Genomic DNA, 23,932 nt, shown 5'->3' on the forward strand with positions numbered 1-23,932 from the left:
GCGTGTGGCTCTGTGTGTGGCTCTGTGTGTGTGTGTGTGTGTGTGTATGTGTGTATGTGTGGCTCTGTGTGTGTGTGTGGGTACGTGTGGCTCTGTGTGTGGCTCTCTGTGTGTGTGGGTGCAAATGCAATAGGTCTCGCATTTGCGAGAGATTAAGCTATTGGCATTGTAAATGACAATGTCATTTATTTATATGTTTTAAAACCAAAAATAATGTCATGAGCAATGCCAATAGCTCTAACTTTAACAAAGACGAAACCATTGCATTGTAAATGCTTGTTTTCTTTTTGAGTTCTGGGATTTGTAGTCCTGAATTTGATGACGAAATCAAAGGTAGAAGTATTAAAAAGGAGCTGATATAGGATTGGATAAGCTACTTAGCCATCGCATGGATCATCTGGAGAGCACTGTAGAAATATGCTTCTATTGTCCATTTGCATCAGCTGGAGAAACCCAGAGTATGAGTACACAACACGCGGAGAGCCTCAGCGACGTTACTGAATCGAATCTGATTTCAGGCCCCATTTTAGCATAGAAATTGGAATGTACTGTATGCCTGAGTATTAACCAGGGAGCAGGAGGTGATAGCTTTGTCGTCGAGGGATACACCACCTGCTATCCAGCCTAGTCTATCCATCAAGGCTAATCCCTTGTACCAATAATGCAGTAGTGGGTCAGAAGCAACAGGCCAAGTTTGTGCATTAGGATTAGATTGTTGACTTTAGTGTGATGTGCAGAGGCTCAGTGGCAGTTTTGAGAGCTGCTTGCTGGAATAAGTGGAGTTTCGTGGTCCGGTGCGTCAGGGGGTAAGGTGTTTCATTTTTATCATATTATTTCTGTTACCTTTTTTGTATCTTCTATGAATTTTATTGTAGGAAGCATTTGATTCCCAGCAGTGCAAGTCTTATTCTGTCATTGACTCACTATTAGTGAGTGACACACCCCTTGTGAAGAGGTAGGACATATCTTATTTATTATTTGCAATGCCCATCTTCTCTTGTGTTTTTCTGGTAGTGCAGCAATAAAGTGGAGGAAATCTGAAGGGATATGCCCCTGAAAAATCTCGAGACAACCCGAATCTTTCAATGTTAAAAAATGAATACATTGTCTAAAGTAGAACTCTGGTTTGATAGTGCTTTCAGTGTGTAAACTTACTAATGCTTTCTTGAAGAAGATTTTAGACAATATGTACCCTCAAATGCCAATTTTTCCCTGCAAGCAGTCTGCTGCTGTGCTTCAAATCCTGTCTGTGAGGCAGTATTCCTGCTTTGTTCTTTCTGCTGCTCTGACCGCCTTCTGTCAGGCAAAAACAAAGTACTTGTGCAGAAATTAATGCATGCTTGCATTTGGCTCCCATGCCCTGTTTTTTCTTTAAATATTTATAAATAGTCAGTGAATCCTACACAGCAAAAATTCGCACAAATAACTTGCTCCTTATGTCTCATGTGACGATGGAACCGAAAAAACAATAGGGAACAGAACAGAGCGTCTGCTGGCATAACATACCTCCTCCACTTAAAATGAGCGCTCAGCCTTCGAGGTCTTTTATGGGTGCACGGCTGCATTCCTGGAGCTGTGGATCACAGTGTGTGACCCTTGCTTTTCTGAGTCAGGGTTTTCAACAAAGCATGAACAATCCTCCTTACAACGCAGCCCTCTTCATTAAGTGTAATAGCATAGGGTTAATGTCACACTGATGAAGCTCACCTGGTTTACTCTTTGTTTGAATATAGCAGTCTTTTTTTAAATTAGCACTTTTAAGCCGGTTGTTTTTTAGCTCCTGCTTGCCTTCTGGGACCATAATCAGCGGTCTTTTTGTTCACTTCTCATTTCGAAATGACTAGTTTTGGTCCCAAAATTATTTGTAAGCAATAGATATCTTAGCGCTGATGTGTCTGCCAGAGATGTGTGGGTAGTGAATGCAGAGTCCACTAATGCTGGACATTTTTCACTTGCTTGTGGTATAATAGTGGTATAGCCTCAGGAAGTCTATTTTAAGATTTCAACTAAGCTATTCCCTGAGTCCATAGAAGGGTGGTGTGACTAAAATGATAAGTGGTACAGAGCATGTTCGTTTAAATAATGGTGTGATTTTGGCAAGATTTAAGCGAAGTCCTGAAGACCCAGATATCAGTGGCAAAAGACATTTAGAATTATCGTCTGGTCTTCTGTAGCAGGTATGCCTTGGTTAGATGAAAAGACCTTGGAGCCTGGTGGTGGATCATGCTCTTCTAAAGAGTAGGTAGAGAGAGGAGTTACTTTCCAAAGCAAAAGAAAGTATGATGTATGCAGTGCGGGAACTGGATGAATAGTGTAGCTTTGAGTGCAGTTACCTTCAGGTGTCAGGGAGGAGCAAAGTACATTTTCACATTCCTAGCGAAGTTTTGAACTGTTGGGTAATGCTGTTCACTGGTATGGAACTAATATGGACTACTAATGTTGCAGAGTAGAGTCTGAAAATGAATGACGGGGTTGAATGATCAAGTGAATGGAAAATAATGGGGGCAGACTAGGAAGTGGGTCTCTCAAACCTAGCTACCAGGGAGATTGTATAGACGTGTAGACTTCATTGGTTGTGCATGGCTCAGGAACTCCTCCTCCAGTGGAGGACAGCATGCAATGCCTCCCTTTGGAATGTTCTTACTGGTCCTGTTCTGTTCGTCAAGGTCTCTTATGCCCTTGTATTTTCTGGTGATATTTTGTGCCACTTATTCTGTGATCATGGTTATCTGTCAATTGATGCCCTATTACTGGAAGCATCGACTTTGTGTTTGTGTGGAATGGGCTACTTGCCAAAATAAGGTTCCATCTAACCACATTTGAGTACCTTGTAGTTACTTTCACCTTTTTCATGAAAACCATTTGCAAAAATGTTCGTGTCTGAAAGGAGCACTGAAAATAAGTTCTACTCATCCAATAACACAGATATACACTAAGACTCAGAATCAAATGTTTTCTTTTCAGAATTTGTGTTATTTATTTGGGAGGAAGGATTCCCCTACCAACGTAATAAATGTCATTTGTAGCTGTGGCACAAGCAACAGGCGGTTACCTGGGGAAATGTGTGTTAAGGTCAAGGAGTAACCGCAACACAAACCAATTCCCAAACCAGTTTAGTAAAAAATAAGAAGAATTTAAAAAACACAAAAGGGCACCCAAATGTTTAAAATCGGGTAACAAAATAATAAAAAAGCATTGGCAAAACCAATAGGCCTCGCTTTTGCAAGAGTTAGACATTGTCATTTACAACGCCAATAGCTCTATTACCAATGTCTTATGGACTGGACTGGACTGGACTGGATAGATGTGATGTGGTGTGGAATTATGTGGGTTGGATTGGAATTGTTAGTTGTGGATTTGTGTGGTGTGGAGTGGATTTACATATTGGAATTATGTGGCATGTTATGCAGTCGCTACAGACCAATTGTCAGTCAGTGTCCATCCCACCCTGTCCATAGAAGGTAATAATAATACTGTTTAAAAAAAGAAAAAAGATTGCTCAGCCCCAACAGTACATAGCATGCCTGTATTTAGATCACGTCATCAACTGCCATTGATAGAGAGGGTTGAATTCAAGGCACAGGGTGACATACACTATGTTGTTGTTCACTATCATAGCCCACATTTTCTTTGGGGGGGACTAAAAAGGTACAAACAAGGTCCAACGCTCTGGTTCTCGCCACAGATGTGTTTTATGACCTTACATTTTATAGAAGAGTGAATATTGTGCAATCACTGCTCAGCTGTACATTGTTCTATCCGGTGATAGTCCTTGATGACCACACTTTTTTATAAGCCCTTAACATCTGTGTGTTTGGCCGTTATCATTTGTTTTCTCTTTTCTAATGCCAAAAGAAAACTATTAGAGAAATAACAACTGATGGAACATTAGCATAACCTTGTCGGTCTAATTTACGTTTGTTCTTCATCATCCCAATATGTGCCTATTCCAGACCTTCGAAAAGAGAGCTCGTATGAGACCGTATACTCTCCTAGCATGTTAAATGCTTCTTCCACATAAAGTGATGAGAGTTTACCCTTTTTATTTGCTGAGTTTAGCAAACTCTGAGCTAATAATTTGCTCGTTGTATCAAGTAATCGTCCGATATTGGGTACTTTAGTGCAGAGGTCTACATTCTTTTGTGGGCAGTGAGAAACGTTTTAGATCAGATGAAATAGTACCATAATGTACCTAGATGGCATACATTTTTGGATGAAATGACTGCAACCTGTAGTTGTACAACAGTAGTGAACTTCATATTATTAATGATAGGTTAACTGACATGGCTGGATTTCATAAGCAATGTACAGAGAGGTTCTTTCCAGTGCACTTTTGAAAATGAATAGCAGATTGTGAATTTAAAAGCACATTGGCTGGAAGAGAGTACTATGAAAAATGTTGACAGGTTTGCTATATTTACTTAAAGGATTCTTTAGGAGCACATAATGACAAATGGTGCACTTTGCATCACATTAGGTTAGAAATATTGGTGAAAACTTGATAGGGGGTTGCTATATATTTCCTGAACGAAATTTGGTATTGGTGATTTGTGCACTTTAAAACACATTTAAACACATACATTGGCCAATACCTATAAAGAGATAAAGACCATTTTACTGTGTTTTTTTTTACTCTCTTCAGTGGAATCTTTGAGTAAATTTAGAACTAATGTTTGCCCGATGCCAGTAGCTTTGTTCAAAAGAGGGTAGAATTTAAATATCACTTTACAGGCATGTGAGAGTGCGTGTTCCCTCCAGGAAATCTTTGGGACTTCTAATGACCAATGGTGTATTTTTAATATTTTTAGGACAATAGCATTGTTAAAACGTGACAAGCATGTACAAGGGTTTCTTAGCAATCTTCCATGACGCTTTGGGTAGCACATTTATTCAATCCTAAACAGCACCAGTTAGCTCAGTGCATGGTTTTTACCTGTGTCTGGTTAGCTGGGCTAATGCTTGCTGGTCAACTGGAGATGGACTGTTAGATTTTCTGCTTTGTGTTGGTGGAGTCTCGGGCATCATTTTCAACTGGGAGAGTTGTGGTGGGCTGGTTCTTTCTGCTGCACTATACCTGCTAACCGTATGTAATTACCCTTCCACCCTAATGGCAGCGATAGGCAATGTGCGGTATATTAGGACGAATGACAGGAAGAGCAAAAGGAGTTGAGATCTTATTTCTTTTGCTTATCTCTCTGAATGCACGGCTCTCTGTGGTCTGTAGAAGTGTCCTTCCAAGCAGCAGAGTATAAGCATTTGTACTCAGCGATTAATTTGAGCTGATGGGTGCATATGGCGCCCACCGGTGTTCTTTTTGGGGAATTGGGGCTCATTTTTAATCATCAGACTTTGACCTAGAACAAGAAAGGAGAAGGCAGCAGATGGTGAAAGGAGGAGGAAGAAAAACACGGAAAACTGACTAAGGGGTGAAAATAATCTGCAAGCATGAGATAGAGACAGGAAGAATATGTTGCTGGAAGAAAAAAGCACAAGGTGAATTCAATATTATATATCCTTGGGATTTGCCAAACCCAACATTTGGGAGCGGTGCTGGCACGTTACAAATTAAACACTGCTTATACCCTATCCATTATGAAGATGTATCATCAGATATTTACTATGCCCTCGAGTAGGAGTAGAACCATCAATTTATTCAGCATGTTAATATTATTTTTATCCCACTATATAGTCTATAGTAGGTAGTGCTGATTTTTATAACAGAGGTGCATAGTAGAGCGCTTTGTTGGTCGGGGCTTGTGAATAAAGGAATTGCTTGGTTTGGTACCCAAAATAGCTGCAAGTGCCGCTTTTGGAGACCGAGATGCATTGCCAAATAAGTGTCTTGTCCTTGTAGTTTTAGATTTATTCATAGTCTGGATAATTGGAAAATGAATAGGAAGTATCAGATTCTGTCCTTTTAATAACTTAACCTGTAAAGGCGTGATTCCGCTTTTTTTGTTTAGCTTTTTCTTTTCATAGTTTTTTTCTTTTTAGTAGCTTACCTCTTATTCATGAGTGTTGCTGCCCTGCCCCTTTTAGTTTTTGAATAGTCCCTTATAGCTGTCAAAAAACCTAAAACATAAAAAGTATAGTGCTGGCATACTTGCCATCCATGAACGTTACATGTGTTTGCAAGTTAATTTCTAACAAAGTATGTAAAATCTTTAATTTATGCATCTGCTTCACTCCCCAAAACATTCTTTTTTTTAAACCATTTGTATTTAATTTTAGCTCATAATAAGCACATTATGATACATATTCGAATACAAACGTGTGTACAGAGCGCCCAATGTATTAAGTATCAAACTGTGCCAGGAGTACATGGTTCAGTATGAAATAATAGTGTCAAACAAACTAAATCAAATAGTAGATCACCATAACAATGTGTACATTTAAATGTCTGCATACATCTTAGCTTGCAGGCCATCCATGAGGTGCATCCTCAGCATCAAGCATGGAACTTAAAGCATTCCGCAGCTCTGAAATCCCCAAAACCTTCAAGCAGTTGATTTTGGCAATAGATTCTCCAGTATCCTTTCACCCACTGTCATGTGACCCATGCATAGTCTTTTGTAAAGCAGGGCCCTTTTAGGTTTTCGCTACAGACAGCGATAGCTGTTTGCAAATAGACTTCTTGTTTCTCATACATAACATATACTTAATTTGGACTTTGAATTAACCTGTGCTTCTGATTTTATGACTTTGTTTTTCTCAGTTGCCTTTTCTTGATACAGTGGCTTTCCTCTTTATTTTCTTGTTTGTCCTGTCTAGGAGCATTTCATTCTGCGTGTTCTACTTGGGCGACTTGTACCCTTCCATGCCATACTTGAAGGAGCTCGAGTTGTACCCTTCCATGCCATACTAATGGGATTCATTTTTTAAAATTCTACTGCACCACTCTCTGCTTTTTTTAAACATTTTAATTTACTGTTGTAACATACCCAGCTGCAATGTTGGAGATTTAAATAAAAAATGTCCTCCATGCTTAATGATTCTTGAACACTCATGTTTCATGATGTATACATGTGCATGTATCCTGACGCATGTGTGCACAGCGCCCGCCATCTTGGAATGGGTACCTTTAATAAGAAATCTTTTGCAACATTGTCAACCATCCATGTGCCAGCGCAATTGGCAAAACCAGTAGCTCAGTCTTTTAAATCTGAGACCTATTGACTTAGTGACAGTGTATTGAGGCTGCTGGAACTGTAGTAATGGGGACCAGTCACCTCTGTCGCATGATTCTCGGTTTTCTCTAGCCAAGCTCATGACCCAGTTTTTGTGCATTTAGTAAAATTGAGAGATAATTTCGCATCTAGAGGAAGATTCTAACAACCCAAGTACCAAGGTCACACAATTAAACGAGGTCGGTATCTACCAATGTCTTACTAGTGCCTCAGGCAAAGCTTGACAGTAAAAGGTCAGAGTGAAGGTGGTGTTAAAAAATAACAATGTTGATGTTCAAGTTAATACTGCACGATTCATTAATGATTTTGTTCTCCAGCATATCAGTGGGGACTCCTACGCTTGGTTCATTTTGCTATTTCGTTTGTAGCCCAATAGCTTCTGTCAATTAACACATTTTGGAGCTGAAGAACTTACCCGGCCCTAAACGTTTTACACCCAAATTACAAACTTTAGTCGGTCCTCAAAGAAATCTGAAAAATCTTCCATACGAGCTAACATTTATCTCGAATTTTGGAAATAATACTTTGTATCAGCCCAAAAATTGCTAACTGTGAATGACAAATGAGCAGCATGAGCAAAGTAAAATAAGCATTGGTAAATTCAATAGGTCCCACCTATGCTTTGCTAATGTCTTAATCGTGTTGTACAACTGCGTGGCTGTGCTGCATGGCTAAAAGTTAGTAGAAAAATGCTGTGTGTCGCAGCCAGCACTAGTTGTGTCATAGTGCTTTTTTTCCCCTTATAGTGGGTTGGAAAGGGCAACACAGACAACAGGAGAATGGGAAGGAGGAAGCAACATGGACAACGGGTGGGTGGTGTAAGGGTAAAATTTAGTAGCGGGTGAGAGGGAAAGAGGCAGCAAGGGTGGGAAGAATAAAAAAATATTAGCAGAGGATGGACAACTGAAGGACACTATTTAAACTAAATCAATCAGAACTTGATCTATGGTCCAAACAAAAGAACAGGAAGTGACATTGGCAAGTGCTAGCCAATCAAGAGGTAACAAATAAAAGTGACAGTGAAGCCAGCAAAAGATAAGTAATGGGTGGTCTCCAATCCCCTTCTAGTTAATAAGTCTTGCAGTGAAGGCACATGCGCTGTCAGCAGGCAAGTCCTAAAAACAAAAACAAGGCTTTGAAGCAAGGCTGTTGCTGCTGAGCCAGTTGGACAACGGCAAAAGTTGATACATTAGTGATGCAATATGTGATATCATTGGCGTTGCCAGTTGTCATGTGACCCTGTAGAGTGCACAGTTGCCTTCTGACTAGGTTTGCACTATAGAAATACCATATACATGCATGCATACATCTGTCATCTGTGACATTATGTGAAGTTGTGTGCAGTTCTTGGGGTAAGGGGTGATTTATAGCTAGACATAACAGGTACATGATATGTAGTGAACATTATAGCTGGTAAACATTACTTGGAGCACCTCTCCTAATAAAATATAATTTTCACATTCCTTGCAGGTGTACAGTGATCAAATTATTTAGTTTAAAGTAAAGCTTATTTTGAAAAGCAACACTGAGGCAGAGGAAATAGGATATCGAGCATTGGCAAAGCCAATAGTCCTTGCCTATGTGCGAGATATTGGCTTTGGCAATGTGTTGTTTCTATGTGTACAGCAGCGTGGCTGCTGTTCAGTATGGCTAAACGTTGGTGGGGTGGAGTAGATTGGGTAGAGCGTGGTAGACTGGGAAGAGGGTGTAGATTGTTGTGGAGGTAAAGTGAGGTAGATTGTAGTGGGGTAGATTGTAGTTGAGTGGGGTCAAGTAGAATGGGGTGGATTGTAGTGGGGTGGATTGGGGTGGGGTAGGGCGGATTGGGGTGGGGTGGATTGGATTGGAGTGGATTGGAGTGGGGTGGATTGGGGTGGGGTGGGGTTGATTGGAGTTGAATGGGGTAGATTGAAGTATATTGTATTGGAGAGAATGTGGGGTAGAGTGAAGTGAGGTAGAGTGGGGTGGGGTAGATTTGAGTAGACTGCAGTGGGGTATAGTGGGGCAGATTGGGATACCTCGGAGTGGGGCAGATGGGGTAGAATCTAGTGCTGTATCTTAGTGCAGAATGAGTGTGGTAGACTGGGGTAAATTGGGATAGAGTGGAGTGGGTAGTTTGGGGTAAAGTGGAGTGGGGAAGATTGGGGGATAGCTTGGGTGGGGTAGATTAGGGTTACTTGGGTGGGGTAGAATGGGGTAGCTTGGGTGGGGTAGATTGGGGTAGCAGTGTGTGGGGTCGATTATGGTAGAGTGGGATGGATTGGGGCAGAGGAGATTAGGGTAGGGTGGAGTGGGATGCATTTGTTAGAGAGGAGAGGGGTTGGATGGGGTAGATTGTAGTGGGTAGATTAGGGTGAGGTAAATTGGAGTCATGTTGATTGGACTGGGGTAGAGTAAGGTGGATTGAGGTGGGGTAAATTGGGGTAGGTTAGAGTTCGAGTGGAGTGGGTACATTGGAATGGAGTGCGGTATATTAGAGTTCAGTAGATAACAATACGGTGGAGTGGGATAGAGTGTGGTAAATCTGGGTAGAAGGGAGTGGGGTAGATAGTGGTGAAGTGGGGTAGATTATGGTGTAGTGGGGTAGATTGGGGTAGAGTTGATTGGGGTGGAGTGGAATGGGGTGTAGTGGGACATAGTGGGGTAGATCGGGGTAGAGTGGGCTAGAGTGAGGTAGATGGGGTAGCGTGGTGTGGGGTAGATTGGATAGAGAGGCATGGGGCAAATCTGAAAGAAACAGGTTAGTATTAGATTCCTTACCTTAGAATATCCCCAGGCGTCAGTCTGGATCCGGAAACATTTGCGTAGCAGTACCCCTGCGCGTCGGTAGGCGTCGTCTGCAGGCGTCCCCTGCGGCTCCGCGTCGTCGGCGTCGTGCGCCGTGATGACGTCGCTGGAGTATATAGACGCCGCCTCCGCGCGCTGACGTCAGTTCTTCTTTTTTCCGCGCCAGTTAGCGCAGATCCGAAGAGCAGTACTCCGGTCTTTTGACCAAGTGTTTGTTAACTTTAAATCTTTCTACGGTGCCGGTAGGATGCCTGGGTTTAAGAGTTGCGACGAGTGCGACCGCCTGATGTCGGTCACCGACCACCATCGACTCTGCCTCCGGTGTCTGGGCGCAGACCACGACGTGGAGTCCTGCGTCGACTGTCGGGCCTTGACTGGTAAAGCTAGGCGGGAGCGGTCCCGCAAGCTTCTCGAGCTCCGAGTGTCGGCCCCGCGTCGAGAGCGGTCCCGGTCCGGTCGGAGGTCGAGGGAGCGGTCGAGGGAACGATCGCGGAGCCGCCATGAGTGCTCCGGGAGTCGCCACCATTCCTCCGGTTCGTCAGGTAAGCATCACAAGAGGTCGGGGCGTCGTCATCGCACCCCCGACTCCCCCCGACGCCCGCGTGATGCGGCCGGGGGCTCGGGTGGCCCCACCCCCGCGGCCCCGCGTGGGTCGTCGGCGCCGTCTACCCCATACCCGTCGGTCCCTGGGGAAAGGCGCGTCGCGCGAGGAGATTGAGGAGTTCCTCATGGCTATGAGGGCGAGGTCTCCTCCGGCGGGGCCTACGGCGCCTGCGGGCCCGTCGGTCCCGTCTGGGGGCCCGAGCGGTTCGGGTGCTCCTGCCTCGACGCCGCCGGTGGCTCCGGCCCCGGCGCCGCTGGGCCCCTCAGGTTCGTCGCCGGCTGGTCTACCGGCCTCTCCGGCGTCGGTTCCTTTGGGCCAACCCGTGGTACCGCCTCCGCGCTGCGCAGTGACTCCGCCGTCGGTTCCGGCCGGCGTCGGGTCCCCGGCGCCGCGCGGCGCCACCCCCATTCCCCCTCTGACTCCTGACGCGGAGTCGGACCGGCGTCGTCCGACGCCGGATCCGGCGCCGATGGGGCCCATTGACCCCGAAGTCTATATCGTCGACCCAGACTACGGCGATGAGGACGAGTATGGAGAGGGTTGGGAGGGGTCTGAGGACCCTTTATCCCGTGCCTGCCAGTATGATGTGGACTGGGTAGGTGACTTGGGTGATGCCAGTGGTCTGGACGAGTCGCCCAACCCTGGGTTTGTCTCGCCGACCCCTGTGGCGTCTGAGGCGGGGGCTGCCTATTCGGTGGTCCTGCTGAGGGCTGCCAAGACCTTGGGCCTTGAGCTCCCCGTCGCTAAGGTCAAACCAAACATTCTGACCGAAGTGTTTAAACCGCAGTCATGCCCTCAGGAGCCTCTGCTGCCGTTTAATGAGGCTCTGACGGATGTCCTTTTGGGCACCTGGTCTAGGCCCGCTTCCGGTGCACCGGTTGACCGGAACGTTGCCAGGCGTCACCGTCCGTGTTCGGACGACCCTGCCTTCCTCTCCACCCATCCCTCCCCGGAGAGTCTGGTGATCCAGGCCTCCACTTCGCAGTCCGCATTTCCATCGGCCCCGCCCGATCGGGAATCAAAGCGGTATGACCAATTTGGGAAAAAGGTCTTTTCCTCTTTGAGCGCTGGACTGCGGTCTTGTAATACCGCATGCCTCTTGGGCCGCTACACCCACTCCCTGTGGGATACGGTCGCGGAGTGTTTGCCGCAATGCCCGCAGGAAGTGCGGGACAAGCTCAACCAGGCCTTGGTTGAGGGCCGGGATGCGGCGAGGTACTCGATCCGGTGTGGTCTTGACACGACCGACTCGCTGGGACGGGCTATGTCCACGACTGTGGCGATTCGGCGCCATGCTTGGCTGAGATCTGCCAACTTCTCACCGGACGTCCAGAATGCCCTCATGGACATGCCATTTGATGGCAGTCGCCTGTTTGGTGACAAGGCGGACCACGCGCTGGAGCGCTTCAAGGACTCCAGGGTCACGGCCAAGTCCTTGGGTCTTTCGACCCAGCGCCAGCAGACGGGTTCGTTTCGCCCCTTTCGTGGCCAAGGAAGGGGCGGTCCCACACGTGCTGCCAGCCACGCGCCGCAGAACGCTCCCCAGCGCGGTGGCGGCCGTGGATTCCGCCGTGGTGGCGGTAGAGGGCAGCAGCGAGGTCAGTCCACACCTCCCCCCGCTGCAGCCTCCAAGTCTTCCTAGTCCGAGCTTTCGGGCTCACGTGACGCCAGTGGGTGGCAGGGTTCGCCATCACCACTCCCGCTGGCGCGCGATTACATCGGACAGGTGGGTGCTGCAGCTCGTTCGAAGGGGCTACTCCCTCCCCTTCGAGTCCACTCCTCCAGCCATGCCACCGCAGAACCACCGTGTGTCGGGGGACCACTTGACACTTCTGCAGGAGGAAGTTACGGCCCTCTTGGCCAAGGGGGCCATCGAGCGCGTTCCTGGGCCAGAAGTAGGGTGTGGTTGCTACTCCCACTACTTTCTGGTGCCCAAGAAGGACAAAGGAGGCCTGCGTCCTATCTTGGACCTACGGAACGTCAACGGCTTCCTCCGGAAGGAGAAGTTCAAGATGTTGACTTTGGCTCAGGTCTTGGCTGCTCTAGACCCACAAGACTGGATGGTAGCGTTGGACTTGCAGGATGCGTATTTTCACATCCCCGTCCTGCCGGCCCACCGGCGTTACCTGCGGTTCACGGTAGGCCACGAGCACTTTCAGTTTATCGTGCTCCCATTCGGCCTTACCAGCGCCCCACGGGTGTTCACGAAAGTGATGGCGGTGGTCGCAGCTCATCTGCGCCGGTTAGGGGTTTCAGTCTTCCCCTACCTCGACGACTGGTTGTTGAAGGCGGGCTCGCCCCAGACAGTCGTCCACCACCTCCAGATGACGGCAGACCTCCTGCACGAGCTGGGGTTTTCCATCAACGTGCCGAAATCACACCTGTGTCCCTCTCAAAAGCTCCTTTTCATCGGAGCGGTTCTCGACTCGGCGCAGTTTCGGGTTTATCCTCCGGAACGGCGGGTCCGGGATATTCAGGCTCTGATTCCCATCTTTCAGCCGTTATCCCGGGTTTCGGTCAGGTTGACGCTGCGGCTTCTGGGGCTGATGGCCTCCTGCATCCTTCTGGTGCATCACGCCAGATGGCGGATGCGGGCTCTGCAGTGGGACCTGAAGTTTCAGTGGGCCCAGCATCAGGGCAACCTGTCCGACCATGTCCTGATCTCGGAGGGCACTGCGAGACAGTTGCAGTGGTGGCTTACGGACCGCGATTGGGTCAGAGGCAGATCCCTCTCCCTTCCCCAACCGGAGCACGTAGTTGTGACGGACGCGTCCCTCCAGGGCTGGGGAGGCCACTTGGGAGAGGCAGAGATCAGAGGCATCTGGTCTCCGGCGGAGTCCCGGCTCCATATCAACATGTTGGAGCTGCGGGCGATTCGCCTAGCACTGAAGGCATTCCTCCCCTTTGTCAACCGGAGTGTAGTGCAGGTGTTCACGGACAACACCACCGCCATGTGGTACTGCAACAAACAGGGCGGTGTGGGGTCGTGGACCCTTTGCCAGGAGGCTCTGCGTCTCTGGCAATGGCTGGAACGTCAGGGCGTGACTCTGGCGGTTCAACACCTGGCAGGTTCTCTGAACGCCAGGGCGGACGAACTCAGCCGTCGGTGCTCGGTGGATCACGAATGGCGTCTGAACTCGGACGTGGCGAGAGGCCTCTTTCAGCAATGGGGAGAGCCTTGGTTAGATCTATTCGCCACAGAAGAGAACGCGCAATGTCATCAGTTCTGCGCGTTGGAGTTTCCAAGACGGCACTCGCTCGGCGACGCCTTTCGGCGCGAGTGAAGTTGCGGTCTGTTGTACGCCTTTCCGCCTATTCCACTTCTGCCCAGAGTGCTGAAGAAGATCAGGCGCGACCGGGCCCAAGTTATCCTTGTGGCTCCGGACTGGGCTCGAAGATACTGGTATCCCGAGCTACTCAGCATGACAGTCGGTCCCTCGATCCGCCTGCCCCTTCAGGAGGACCTTCTGTCGCAGCAGCAGGGGACGGTCCTCCACCCGAACCTGTCCAGTCTCCACCTCCATGCTTGGAGATTGAGCGGCGACAGTTGAGGCCATTTGACTTGCCTCCTGAGGTCTGTGATGTAATTCTGGCAGCCAGGCGTCCCTCCACAAAGTCGGTATACGCCTGCCGGTGGAACAGATTTGTGGCATGGTGCACAGCAAAGGCTGTGGATCCCCTTTCTGCCCCTCTGTCTGAGGTTCTCCTCTTCCTTCTTTCCCTTGCCCAGCAGGGCTCTGCTCTGGGCACTATCAAGGGCTATCTTTCTGCCCTTTCCGCCTTCTTGAGGCTACCTGATCAGCCATCTTTATTCAAGTCCCCTATTGTGTTAAGATTCTTAAAGGGCATCACGCACATGTATCCACCTGCTCCGTTCGTGATGCCTCAGTGGGACTTGAACCTGGTTCTGACATTCCTGATGTGTGCTCCCTTTGAGCCCCTTCATTCCTGTCCTCTCCGTCTTCTCACTTTAAAGACGGCCTTCCTGGTTGCCATCACCTCTGCCAGGAGAGTGAGTGAGCTCCAGGCTCTTTCTGTTAAACCTCCTTTCCTGTCTGTTCATCCTGACAAGGTGGTTCTTCGGACTAGACCTTCTTTCCTGCCCAAGGTAGTCTCTGCTTTTCACATTGGGCAGTCCATCACCTTGCCCTCCTTCTTCCCGCCCCCGCATCCTTCAAAGGATGAAGAGCGGCTCCATCGTCTGGACCCAAAACGTGCGCTTTCATTTTACATGGATCGCACACGCCAGTTCCGGGTGGATGACCAACTGTTTGTTGGCTACGTGGGTGAGAAGAAGGGAAGGGCGGTACAGAAACGAACCATCTCTCGGTGGGTCGTCCTGTGCATCAAAGCATGCTACTCTTTGGCTCGGAAGGAGCCTCCTGTTGGGCTGAGGGCCCATTCCACTCGGGCTACGGCGGCTTCTACTGCCCTGGGCCGGGGAGTCCCCTTGCAGGACATTTGCCAGGCGGCTACGTGGGCCTCGCTGCACACCTTTGCGAGGCACTACTGCCTGGACAGTCAAGTCCGGAGGGACGGCTTCTTTGGCCGTTCGTTCCTCCAGGACTTTCTGGTGTAGGTTGTATTGGTTCGCAGACCCACCTCCGGGGTTGGTATTGCTGGGGTATCTATTCTAAGGTAAGGAATCTAATACTAACCTGTTTCTTTCAGATGAACAAGTTACTTACCTTCGGTAACGATATATCTGTAAGAAACAGTAGTTAGTATTAGATTCCTTACCGCCCCGCCCATCCTCCCCGTTCTGCGAACTGATACCTAGGGTTAAGGACATCCCTTTCAGGGCCCTAGTTTCAAATGGCACCAGTGTTAGTTCTCACATGGCTCTGCGTGTTCTGGCGCGGAAAAGCTGTGTGCAAAGAACTGACGTCAGCGCGCGGAGGCGGCGTCTATATACTCCAGCGACGTCATCACGGCGCACGACGCCGACGACGCGGAGCCGCAGGGGACGCCTGCAGACGACGCCTACCGACGCGCAGGGGTACTGCTACGCAAAAGTTTCCGGATCCAGACTGACGCCTGGGGATATTCTAAGGTAAGGAATCTAATACTAACTACTGTTTCTTACAGATATATCGTTACCGAAGGTAAGTAACTTGTTCTTTTAGTAGAGTGGTGTGGAGTAGGGTGGACTGGATTTGGGTGGATTGGGGTAGAAATGAAGTGGAGTAGATTGGGGTAGAGGAAAGTGGGATAGAGTGGGGTGTGGTAGAGTGGGGAAGAGAGAGTCAAAGAGCGGTTGATTAGGGTAGATTGGAGTGTGATCGATTGGAGCAAAGCAGCAGTAGCTACTGTGGAACATGTAAATAGGCCACATTTGTGATAAGATTTGTAACTGCATGAAATGCCCAGGTCACATAGATGCAGCTTGTTCTACCAACAGAGTTCCTCCCAGCGACCCTCCTGTCTTTCGGCCAGTGCAACTGCAGTTTCCATGTCCGGATTTGTAATGGGAACAGCATAAATACACGGGTGGTGTGTTTACTGCTACTGACTGAAAACAGCACTGCCTGAAGCCCACCCACAGTGGTGTTTTAATGTCTCAACAATGGAGGGCTTCGGCTGAACAAAAAACGTGTTCGGTCGAAGAAAAAAAAAAAACAGCACTTCAACATCCTGTGATTCTGGGCAAATCACGTAATCTCCCGGCATAAAAAAACTAATGTGAACTTGTGAAATGAAACTGATGCTCATGAAAAGCGCCCAATACTTTCCAGTCAGGTCAGGTTTGCACTATATAAAAATGCACAAAAAAAGTAGAACCTCAATTTACAATGGTTTCAGCAGATAGACTACATTTAAGTTAAATCAATCAGTACTTCGTGCAAGCTCCACACAAACACCAGGAAGGCACGTCGTAAATGATGCCCTGCAAATGCTGCCGCATTAGAAGGCAGCAGAGAAAAGCCATAAGGATGCCAATGAATGATAAGTAATTGTCAGGCTTAAAACCCCTTTTTTGATTTTTTAAAAATATTTTTGATAGCTACAATGGTCTTTGACAAGCGACCGTGCATGCACACTGCCAGCAGGTTCAATCTAAACAGAGGGAGAGTAAGGAAACATCCACTCTGATGAGGTTTTGTGAATAAAATACTAAAAATATCTCAAATAAGTTGTAGAAGGATATCCAGTTGGTCAAGTCTGAACAAAACAAGACCAAAATACTCCTGACAACCCCAAGAATGGGGAGGAAAGCCATTGGATCGGGAACATTTAACAGAGATGGTCAACAATCCCATCCAGTCATGAAAGGGGCGGAACCAAAGTCTACCCCAAGATTCTAGGAAACAATAGCTTAGACCTGATAAAAAGAGAGAAAACACTGCTTACAGTCTCACGGTTTCTATTATAAATATCTTTACATATTAAAATCCATATATTCCCTGATGTTTTCTCTTATGCTGTGATTTAACCCAACTGTGCTTGTTGTGGTTAAATACCTTTGCTTATAATTTCTACAAAAGAGAATCCCATGTGGCATAAGCCATGGGAGTGAAATTCTTCTTACTTGCATTGTTGAGGAAGTGGAAAGGCATCATGACTCACTGGAGGCTTCTCTATTGGAAAAATAATGCATTACACTTTGCTTATTTACATATATGCCATATGATATGTCTAATACATGAAGAGCTAAATATAGCCCTCCCATAGCCACCCATGTCTAAAACAAATTGATGCATCAATGAGTTTTAATTGATTGTGCATCATGTACTTCTTTGAAAAAGTCTGATTGAGATACAGCATGCCAAGATGTACTTTTCCACTAAAATCGAACTCCTCATCAACAATCATTTTTCCAGAGACCGGAATAGCCTCTTCCTGAAAGAATAACCAGCAGCCTACCGGCAGTGACTCATGCTGGCGAGAATGCTGGAACATTCACAAAGGTCTAGCAGTTTGTTTGGGAGTTAGAAGACTGCAGTATTACTGTGAGGCAGAAGACAAAGCTTTTGGTATCACAGTGGAATGACCTTGTCCTCATGCTTCATCCAGGTGTAGGTCTTCTCGCTACCTACTGCCAATGCAGCGTATTGCACTCAGTATTGTGTCTCTTACCGCTGCTCCTGTAACGCAGTAGCTTTCTAGACCTAAAGTTTTCCCTTAAAAAAAGGAGGCTTCATGTAGCTTTCAGCGCACTGCCCCACAATGCCGCTCACCTCGCCTTATAATTCATAATCATTTTCACTGATCTTTCTCCCTCTAGTCTGCAGACACTGCTTCCTGGAATGGATTTACCAAGAAGCCCTCAGGATTGCTTGTACACTTTCTGGGCGGGCTTCTTTGTTGTCAACAAGCCACTGTTTAACTTATTTTGAAATATATTGCTTGTAAAAGCTGCGCTAGTGAGCTTATTGTTGAGAGAGAATGGTTTTGCAAGTGATGGTTCAGTTTGTGCAATGCACCATTAGGACATAAGGAACATTTGAGTATCGCATGCTGAAGAGTGAATTGTAAGAAAACTGATGTTGATATAATTAAGCTACGTCTGTTGTAAATGTTTTAGTGACCTTGAAGAATAAAAGTCTGCCCCATCAGTTTTCAAACCTATGAACCCTGTTACTTCATACAGGTATCTGCAGCAGGTGCATCATTGGGATCTTTCTCTCGAGTTAGTAAAATATATTTTTAAAAGATGGCCCTTTCATGCTTACCTTTGTATTGGTAGTGTTCTCTGCTTTGAGGGTATCTTTAGAAGGAATTGAAATGGGGTTGAGTAAAAAGGAGCACAAGGAAGGAAGAAAAGAAAAGAGATGAGAGGGAATGAAGGAAAGAAAAAGGAAGAAAGAGGGAGGGAGGCAAGTGGGATAATCATGAATGGTAATTTTGGCAAGGAAAAAGGGAAGATGGGAAGGATGACGTGTCAACAAAAAGGAGAAAAGTAGAAGAGAAATAATCTGTTATTGGTAAACTTCCTCTATTTAATCTGAATCTGTGGTCTCTATCCGTTTTTTTTCACTTGACCTAAATTCATATGAAAATTGTAATATCTCCAAAAGTGATTAAGATTGCAGCACATAATGTGCTGTGCTACGCCGGACACTTAACTGTTTAACCTGTTATCTGGTCACTTAATCAGTTGATTGTATATATAAAAAGATGTGACTGTGTTGCTCTGATGGTGTGAACATCCCCAATTGATGATTTCGGAGGAGGGAGGGCTTTTGCCTGCAGCCGAAATTACAAACCTTAGATCCATGAATGTGATTCAAACATGGTGGGTAAAAAAGGTATTTCTTTTTTTTTTTTTCATTTTTTATTTTACTTTAGACAAAAGTTCGTGTGCACATTAAACGTTGGTTTCAAAGAAGCAATTGTTTCAGTGGGGCACTAAGATTGTATTAAAAAAACATTTTTTGCCTCTTTGTCCTTAGTTTTGAATCCTGATGTTTCTCCTAACGAAGACGCACATAATAACAATGACATGTCTGTTATACTGTTTTCAAAAGCAATTTTTTAATGGACAGAGACACAACATAATTGCAGCATACCTTGAGTTTCTATGCCTATTAATTTAGTTAACAACTCCTGCATAATGTGTTCCTCCATTGCCACACAATTCCATTTGCTATGTCTGTAACTCACCACTGCCCTTAGTTGACCAGAGAGACAAACCATGAAAAAGCACACAGTTCAAAGTTGTGCACACAAACTATTCTGGAATCCTCTAGTTTTTCTTTAATTTAAGTGAACATTGTAACTCCTTTTTTATTTGATTTTACAAATTAGAAAAAAGAGTGGATGCAGAGGTGGAAATGGAAGAAGTGTGTATTAGGAAATAAGTAGAGGCTGAGGTGTGACTTTATTAAGGGAGTGGGTGTGAGTAGATGTTGCAGAAAAAGAGGATGAGAAGACACTTGATAATCTGAGCAGAAATGGAGAAGAAATGTTGAAGTTTTTTATGGAGTGTACTCCAGCCCTGGCCTATACAATCATAGTACAGACTTGTTTCTTTTTTGTTACAAGAGTCTGCTTTTGTGTGTGCTGTAATTCTTTAGGTTCCACTTGCATGAAATTATTGACGGCTAAAAATACTGGACTGGGGTCCACGCTTTGGGTTTGCAGCCATTTACAGCGTAGGCAAAAAGTTAGGCTCAAGCTTCCTCTCCTTATTTTAAGTCCCCCTACCGTTTTTGAGTGCCCCTACTTCTTTTAAGACCCTTACTTCTCTTTACCCTCTCATTTTCCACTGTTCTTCCTTTTGCTACCCTATGCTCCTCTGTTCTCCTCTGTTCTCCCTCGTTCCTTCCTTGTTTCGCTTGTTTTCCTATTTTCTCCTTTTTTCTTCTCCTACTCTGTCTCCTGTTTCTTGTCTATTTCTATTGTTACTTGGAGTAAGTAACTGTACTTAGATGCATTTCACATCTTTATTGGAAAGGAAAAGCAGATAATGATTACCTGACTAATTTACATGGGTGATGAATTGCTTTAATATAATTTTGGAAAGGGGCAGCACCTTGTGCCCTTCGAAAGAAGTTTAAACTTGTGTACTGCCACTAACACTAACTCAGTAGTATACATTTCAAGAATGATTTTGAAAACGTACCTTTCCTCAAGGCTACCAGTGCTATGCCAGTTTAGATCAAAAGTTTGACAGCCCACACAGGCTATCCACATGGAGCCAGCGGAGTGTTGTGTATGCCAGTGAGCCATGATGTCACTTCTTGAGAACAAGTCTTGATACTCCCTTATCCTCCCTGTATTTTGACGAGATGGCAAATATAAACTGTTAAAGTAGTAAATCCAAGTATGAACTGTTTGAGAGGGATTTCCATTTTTTCATAGTGTTTCAGGATGAGGTGGAGATGACTATTTAATATTACTGTAATTACCCTTTTTAGATAGCTTGAGAGTGTATCAAATGATTCAGCTCTCTTGAAGTCCTCCTATGTAATTCTATGCCCTCTGCATTTAATACATGTTCATTTAGAACCTTTTCAAATGGATCATGTATCTGTTTAAAAGGTTCGATGAAAATGGGGATTCTGCAGATAAATAAAGTATGTTCATAAATAAATGCATGTATTTTGACTACTCTTTTGGGACCAGTTGTTTAGGAAGCTGTTACATTTTTGCAGTTTGTAATCAGCTTGAGCATAAAAGGGCATCGTAGTTTAGCTTTGCCAGGAGAATGGAGGTGTTGTATAGTATTAAATGTTTTCCGTCTGACATTTTAAACACATAGATGATTTATTAAAAAAGTGTTTGTGGAGTGGAAATGTGGGATGCTGATGGCTGTGAATTGGCTTTAAGACTTAGACTAGAGACATTGCTGTAAACATAATGGCATCAGCCCTTCTATGAATGACTCATTAATGAGGATGGTTATAAATTCTGTAAAACTGTCTTGTTGGCATTGTAAGGTACAGGCCAGGATGTTGTCTAACAGAATTTCAGAAATGCATTGTTTACTAAACTTCTGTCTACAACTTAAATCTCAGTATATTTGTTCTAATAGTGCAGATTTATGTTGCGTTGCTGATCCTATTTTCTTACTACTTCTCTTTCAAAAGCAATATGACCCAAGGAAATGATAGTTGGGTCCAATTTAATTCATATTATTTCTTTGGGACATTAGACGGTGGAGTACACGTCCCAGGCCAAAGGCTATAACATTTTGACTAGTTTTTTTCCACTAATGACCAACATGTGTCCGGACAGATACATTTAGAAATGTTACTTGATTATTGGAGTTTGGCTTCATGCCTGGATCTTTTATGCCTACTAGTATGTTTTTTTTGTGCTCCGTTTTATGATTAAATGATTGGTAGACAGTGCATTGGGGTCATATCTTTAAACATAATATACATTTGATGTGGATTGGACCAAGGACAACATGCTGAATGTAAAGGTCTTCCTGGAAGGTTACCCATGCCTGCACCAAAGTGCAAATGGTGCAGTCCACTATCTTGCATGGATGTTCTAATCTGTGAACTCTGGAGCAAATTTTACAACTTGCTTAGGAAAGCTTATGAGATATCTTTCAGCAATTTAGTGCACAAATTACTAAGTGACTAGGTGCTTAGATAAGAATGAAAGAGAGACTGGATTTTGTTCTCAATTTTGAATGGGGCCTGCGGCCAAAGAAATAATCATTTTATGTCATCCATCTATATGACTACCCGACTTCCTTCTCCTTGCTCTGTTTTTCAATTGCAAACCCATGGAGATGTGTTGGGAGAAGATAATCTGCTCTGACATTAAGCTATAAACCATTTATTTTACTTCATCCTTGACTGGAAGTGGAAAATGTGCTCTCACAAGGAACCTGATTGACGTCCAGAATACCTAGACAGTTGCGACTGGATACTTCACCAGGTAGTTTGTGGAGGATTATATTGGTCAGAAATTACCTTTGCTCCACCAAATAGATTGCCCTGTGAGGGAGATTTGGGGCAACAATCTGTTAGCCAATATACCGGCTGTATCCACAATTTCCTGCTGTACAATTATTATTATTTTTTTTGTAAATCTTTTTATTAACAAATACTCATTACATTATAGCATGACTTGCATATCCTCAAAAAATACAAAATCGATATAGTTACAGTAGACGGTCTTTCAAGGACATAAATCTCGTTTTTCCTGCTGTATACTTAGTCCGCAGCTAAATGTCGGAGGGGAAACAATGTGCCCCAGCAGTGCAGAGAGGGCTCAAGGTGTACTCCCACTCACACAAATGCATGTGTGAGACAACCAACCTATGTGACATTTTAGTAGCCACTCACCAAATTTTGCCTATGGCCTCATCATTTTGTATTATTCAATTTCCTAAGTTCATTGGCAAACATCTGTGTGGCAAACACTATGCATGTAGAAAATATTAGATGAGAATAGAAACAAAACCCCATCTAATTGTACACTCTGTCGTATGCTTGATGGGTGTGCTTCTTAGACGTACGGCTACAGGGTGCCTGGATGCATCAGCAGGATTGAGTTTTCCCATAGAGACTCAGTATTGTGTTAAATGCTTTCTGTCTCTGGAGGAGGGGGGTGCAAATCATTCCATTTCCATGCATCAGTTGTCAGACTGCAGCTTAGTAGTTGGGTTTCGACATGAGACTGATTGTTAATCGGTTTGTATTATAGCTTCTTCCTTATCTTTACTTCTCAGTTTATCCTTTATTGTTGTGCAGTATTACAGTTGTTTACTTTCCATACTAAGCATTTCTGTTTTCATGCATTAGTGCCTTCTAAAACATAAGTCTGAGATTGATTGTGCATAAATAACACTGAATCTTAACAAACCCCCCTTTTTCTTGTTTTAGGCCTATGAAAGGCGTTTCCCAACCTGCCCGTTGATCCCCATGTTTGTAGCTAGTGACATCGCCAGTGAAGTTAAAAGCGAGGACGGCGCAGTCTATGTCGTGGAGCGGCGTTGCAAGCTAGATGTGGATGCACCAAGGCTTTTGAAGAAGGTAATTACTCTTGGGATCGCGTCATTTAATGCGCAGCTTTCCTTTTTGTGCTTCTGGAATGACACTGGCGTTCTTTCTATATTTCAGATTGCCGGGGTGGATTTTGTTTACTTCATCCAGAAGAACTCTCTCAACAAGAGAGAGCGCACTTTGCACATTGAGGCCCGCAATGAGACCTTCTCCAGCAGGGTTGTAATCAATGAACACTGCTGCTATACTGTAAGTTCTGGGTTTGGAGTGGCAGTCAGGCCTTTGAATGTATTTGAGCACTGATTCTTTCTCTTCGTAGACCTGTTTAGTTGTAAATGGGGTTACCGTACAAAAACGAACCTCCTGCATAACAGAATCTGGATAGTTATAGACCTTGAAATGAGTCCCTGCTGTGTCCCTGGACTCCGGAACACTTCAGATTCAATATTTGTCCCTGTAATTATGTGCACAGCCGGCCATTGCCCACATGAGGTGCAGCACCCTTCAGAACCCTGTCTATCCACCAAGGCAAGCTTTTTCTGAAACGTAGAATGATGTATGCTTTAAACAGTGCATTTAAAACTACATTGTGTAATATGAAATGTAAAAACAAGTAAAATCTGTCCATTATTGGGGTAAAAATGCAGCTTAATAGTCTTTCTTCATAAAGCTATGAAATAAGACTGTCCCTTTTACAAATCCAGGAGCTTTCACTACCCAGAATGCATCTTATTGAAATTGCATCCTGTAGTCAGTTCATTTTTTCCAGTTTGTGAAAAAAGGGTCCTAGAACACCTGAAGGTTTTAACACCTCTATGTTTTAGAGAGTTTTTTCTCTAGAAACCTTTTTTGCAGCTTTACTCAATGGCTGTAGATGGCACCTATCAAACAGAACTGCTTTTCTGAAGGGATCTTCTAATTTTCTTTCAAAATGCCTTCACTCTTCT

At 45.1% G+C, this 23,932-nt stretch overlaps 1 protein-coding gene across 1 annotated transcript in view; it reads left to right on the plus strand.

The window, feature by feature from the left end:
* SEC14L1 (SEC14 like lipid binding 1) overlaps window positions 1–23,932 on the plus strand; it is a 527,341-nt gene that overhangs the window by 146,064 nt on the left and 357,345 nt on the right. The window contains exons 4-5 of the mRNA XM_078654623.1: window positions 22,866–23,015; window positions 23,103–23,234. Of these exons, the coding sequence (XP_078510749.1) occupies window positions 22,866–23,015; window positions 23,103–23,234 (282 nt within the window). The remainder of the gene's footprint in view (window positions 1–22,865; window positions 23,016–23,102; window positions 23,235–23,932) is intronic.

The sequence above is a fragment of the Lissotriton helveticus genome, chromosome 7 (genome assembly GCF_964261635.1).
Source record: "Lissotriton helveticus chromosome 7, aLisHel1.1, whole genome shotgun sequence".
NCBI classification, from domain to species: domain Eukaryota; kingdom Metazoa; phylum Chordata; class Amphibia; order Caudata; family Salamandridae; genus Lissotriton; species Lissotriton helveticus.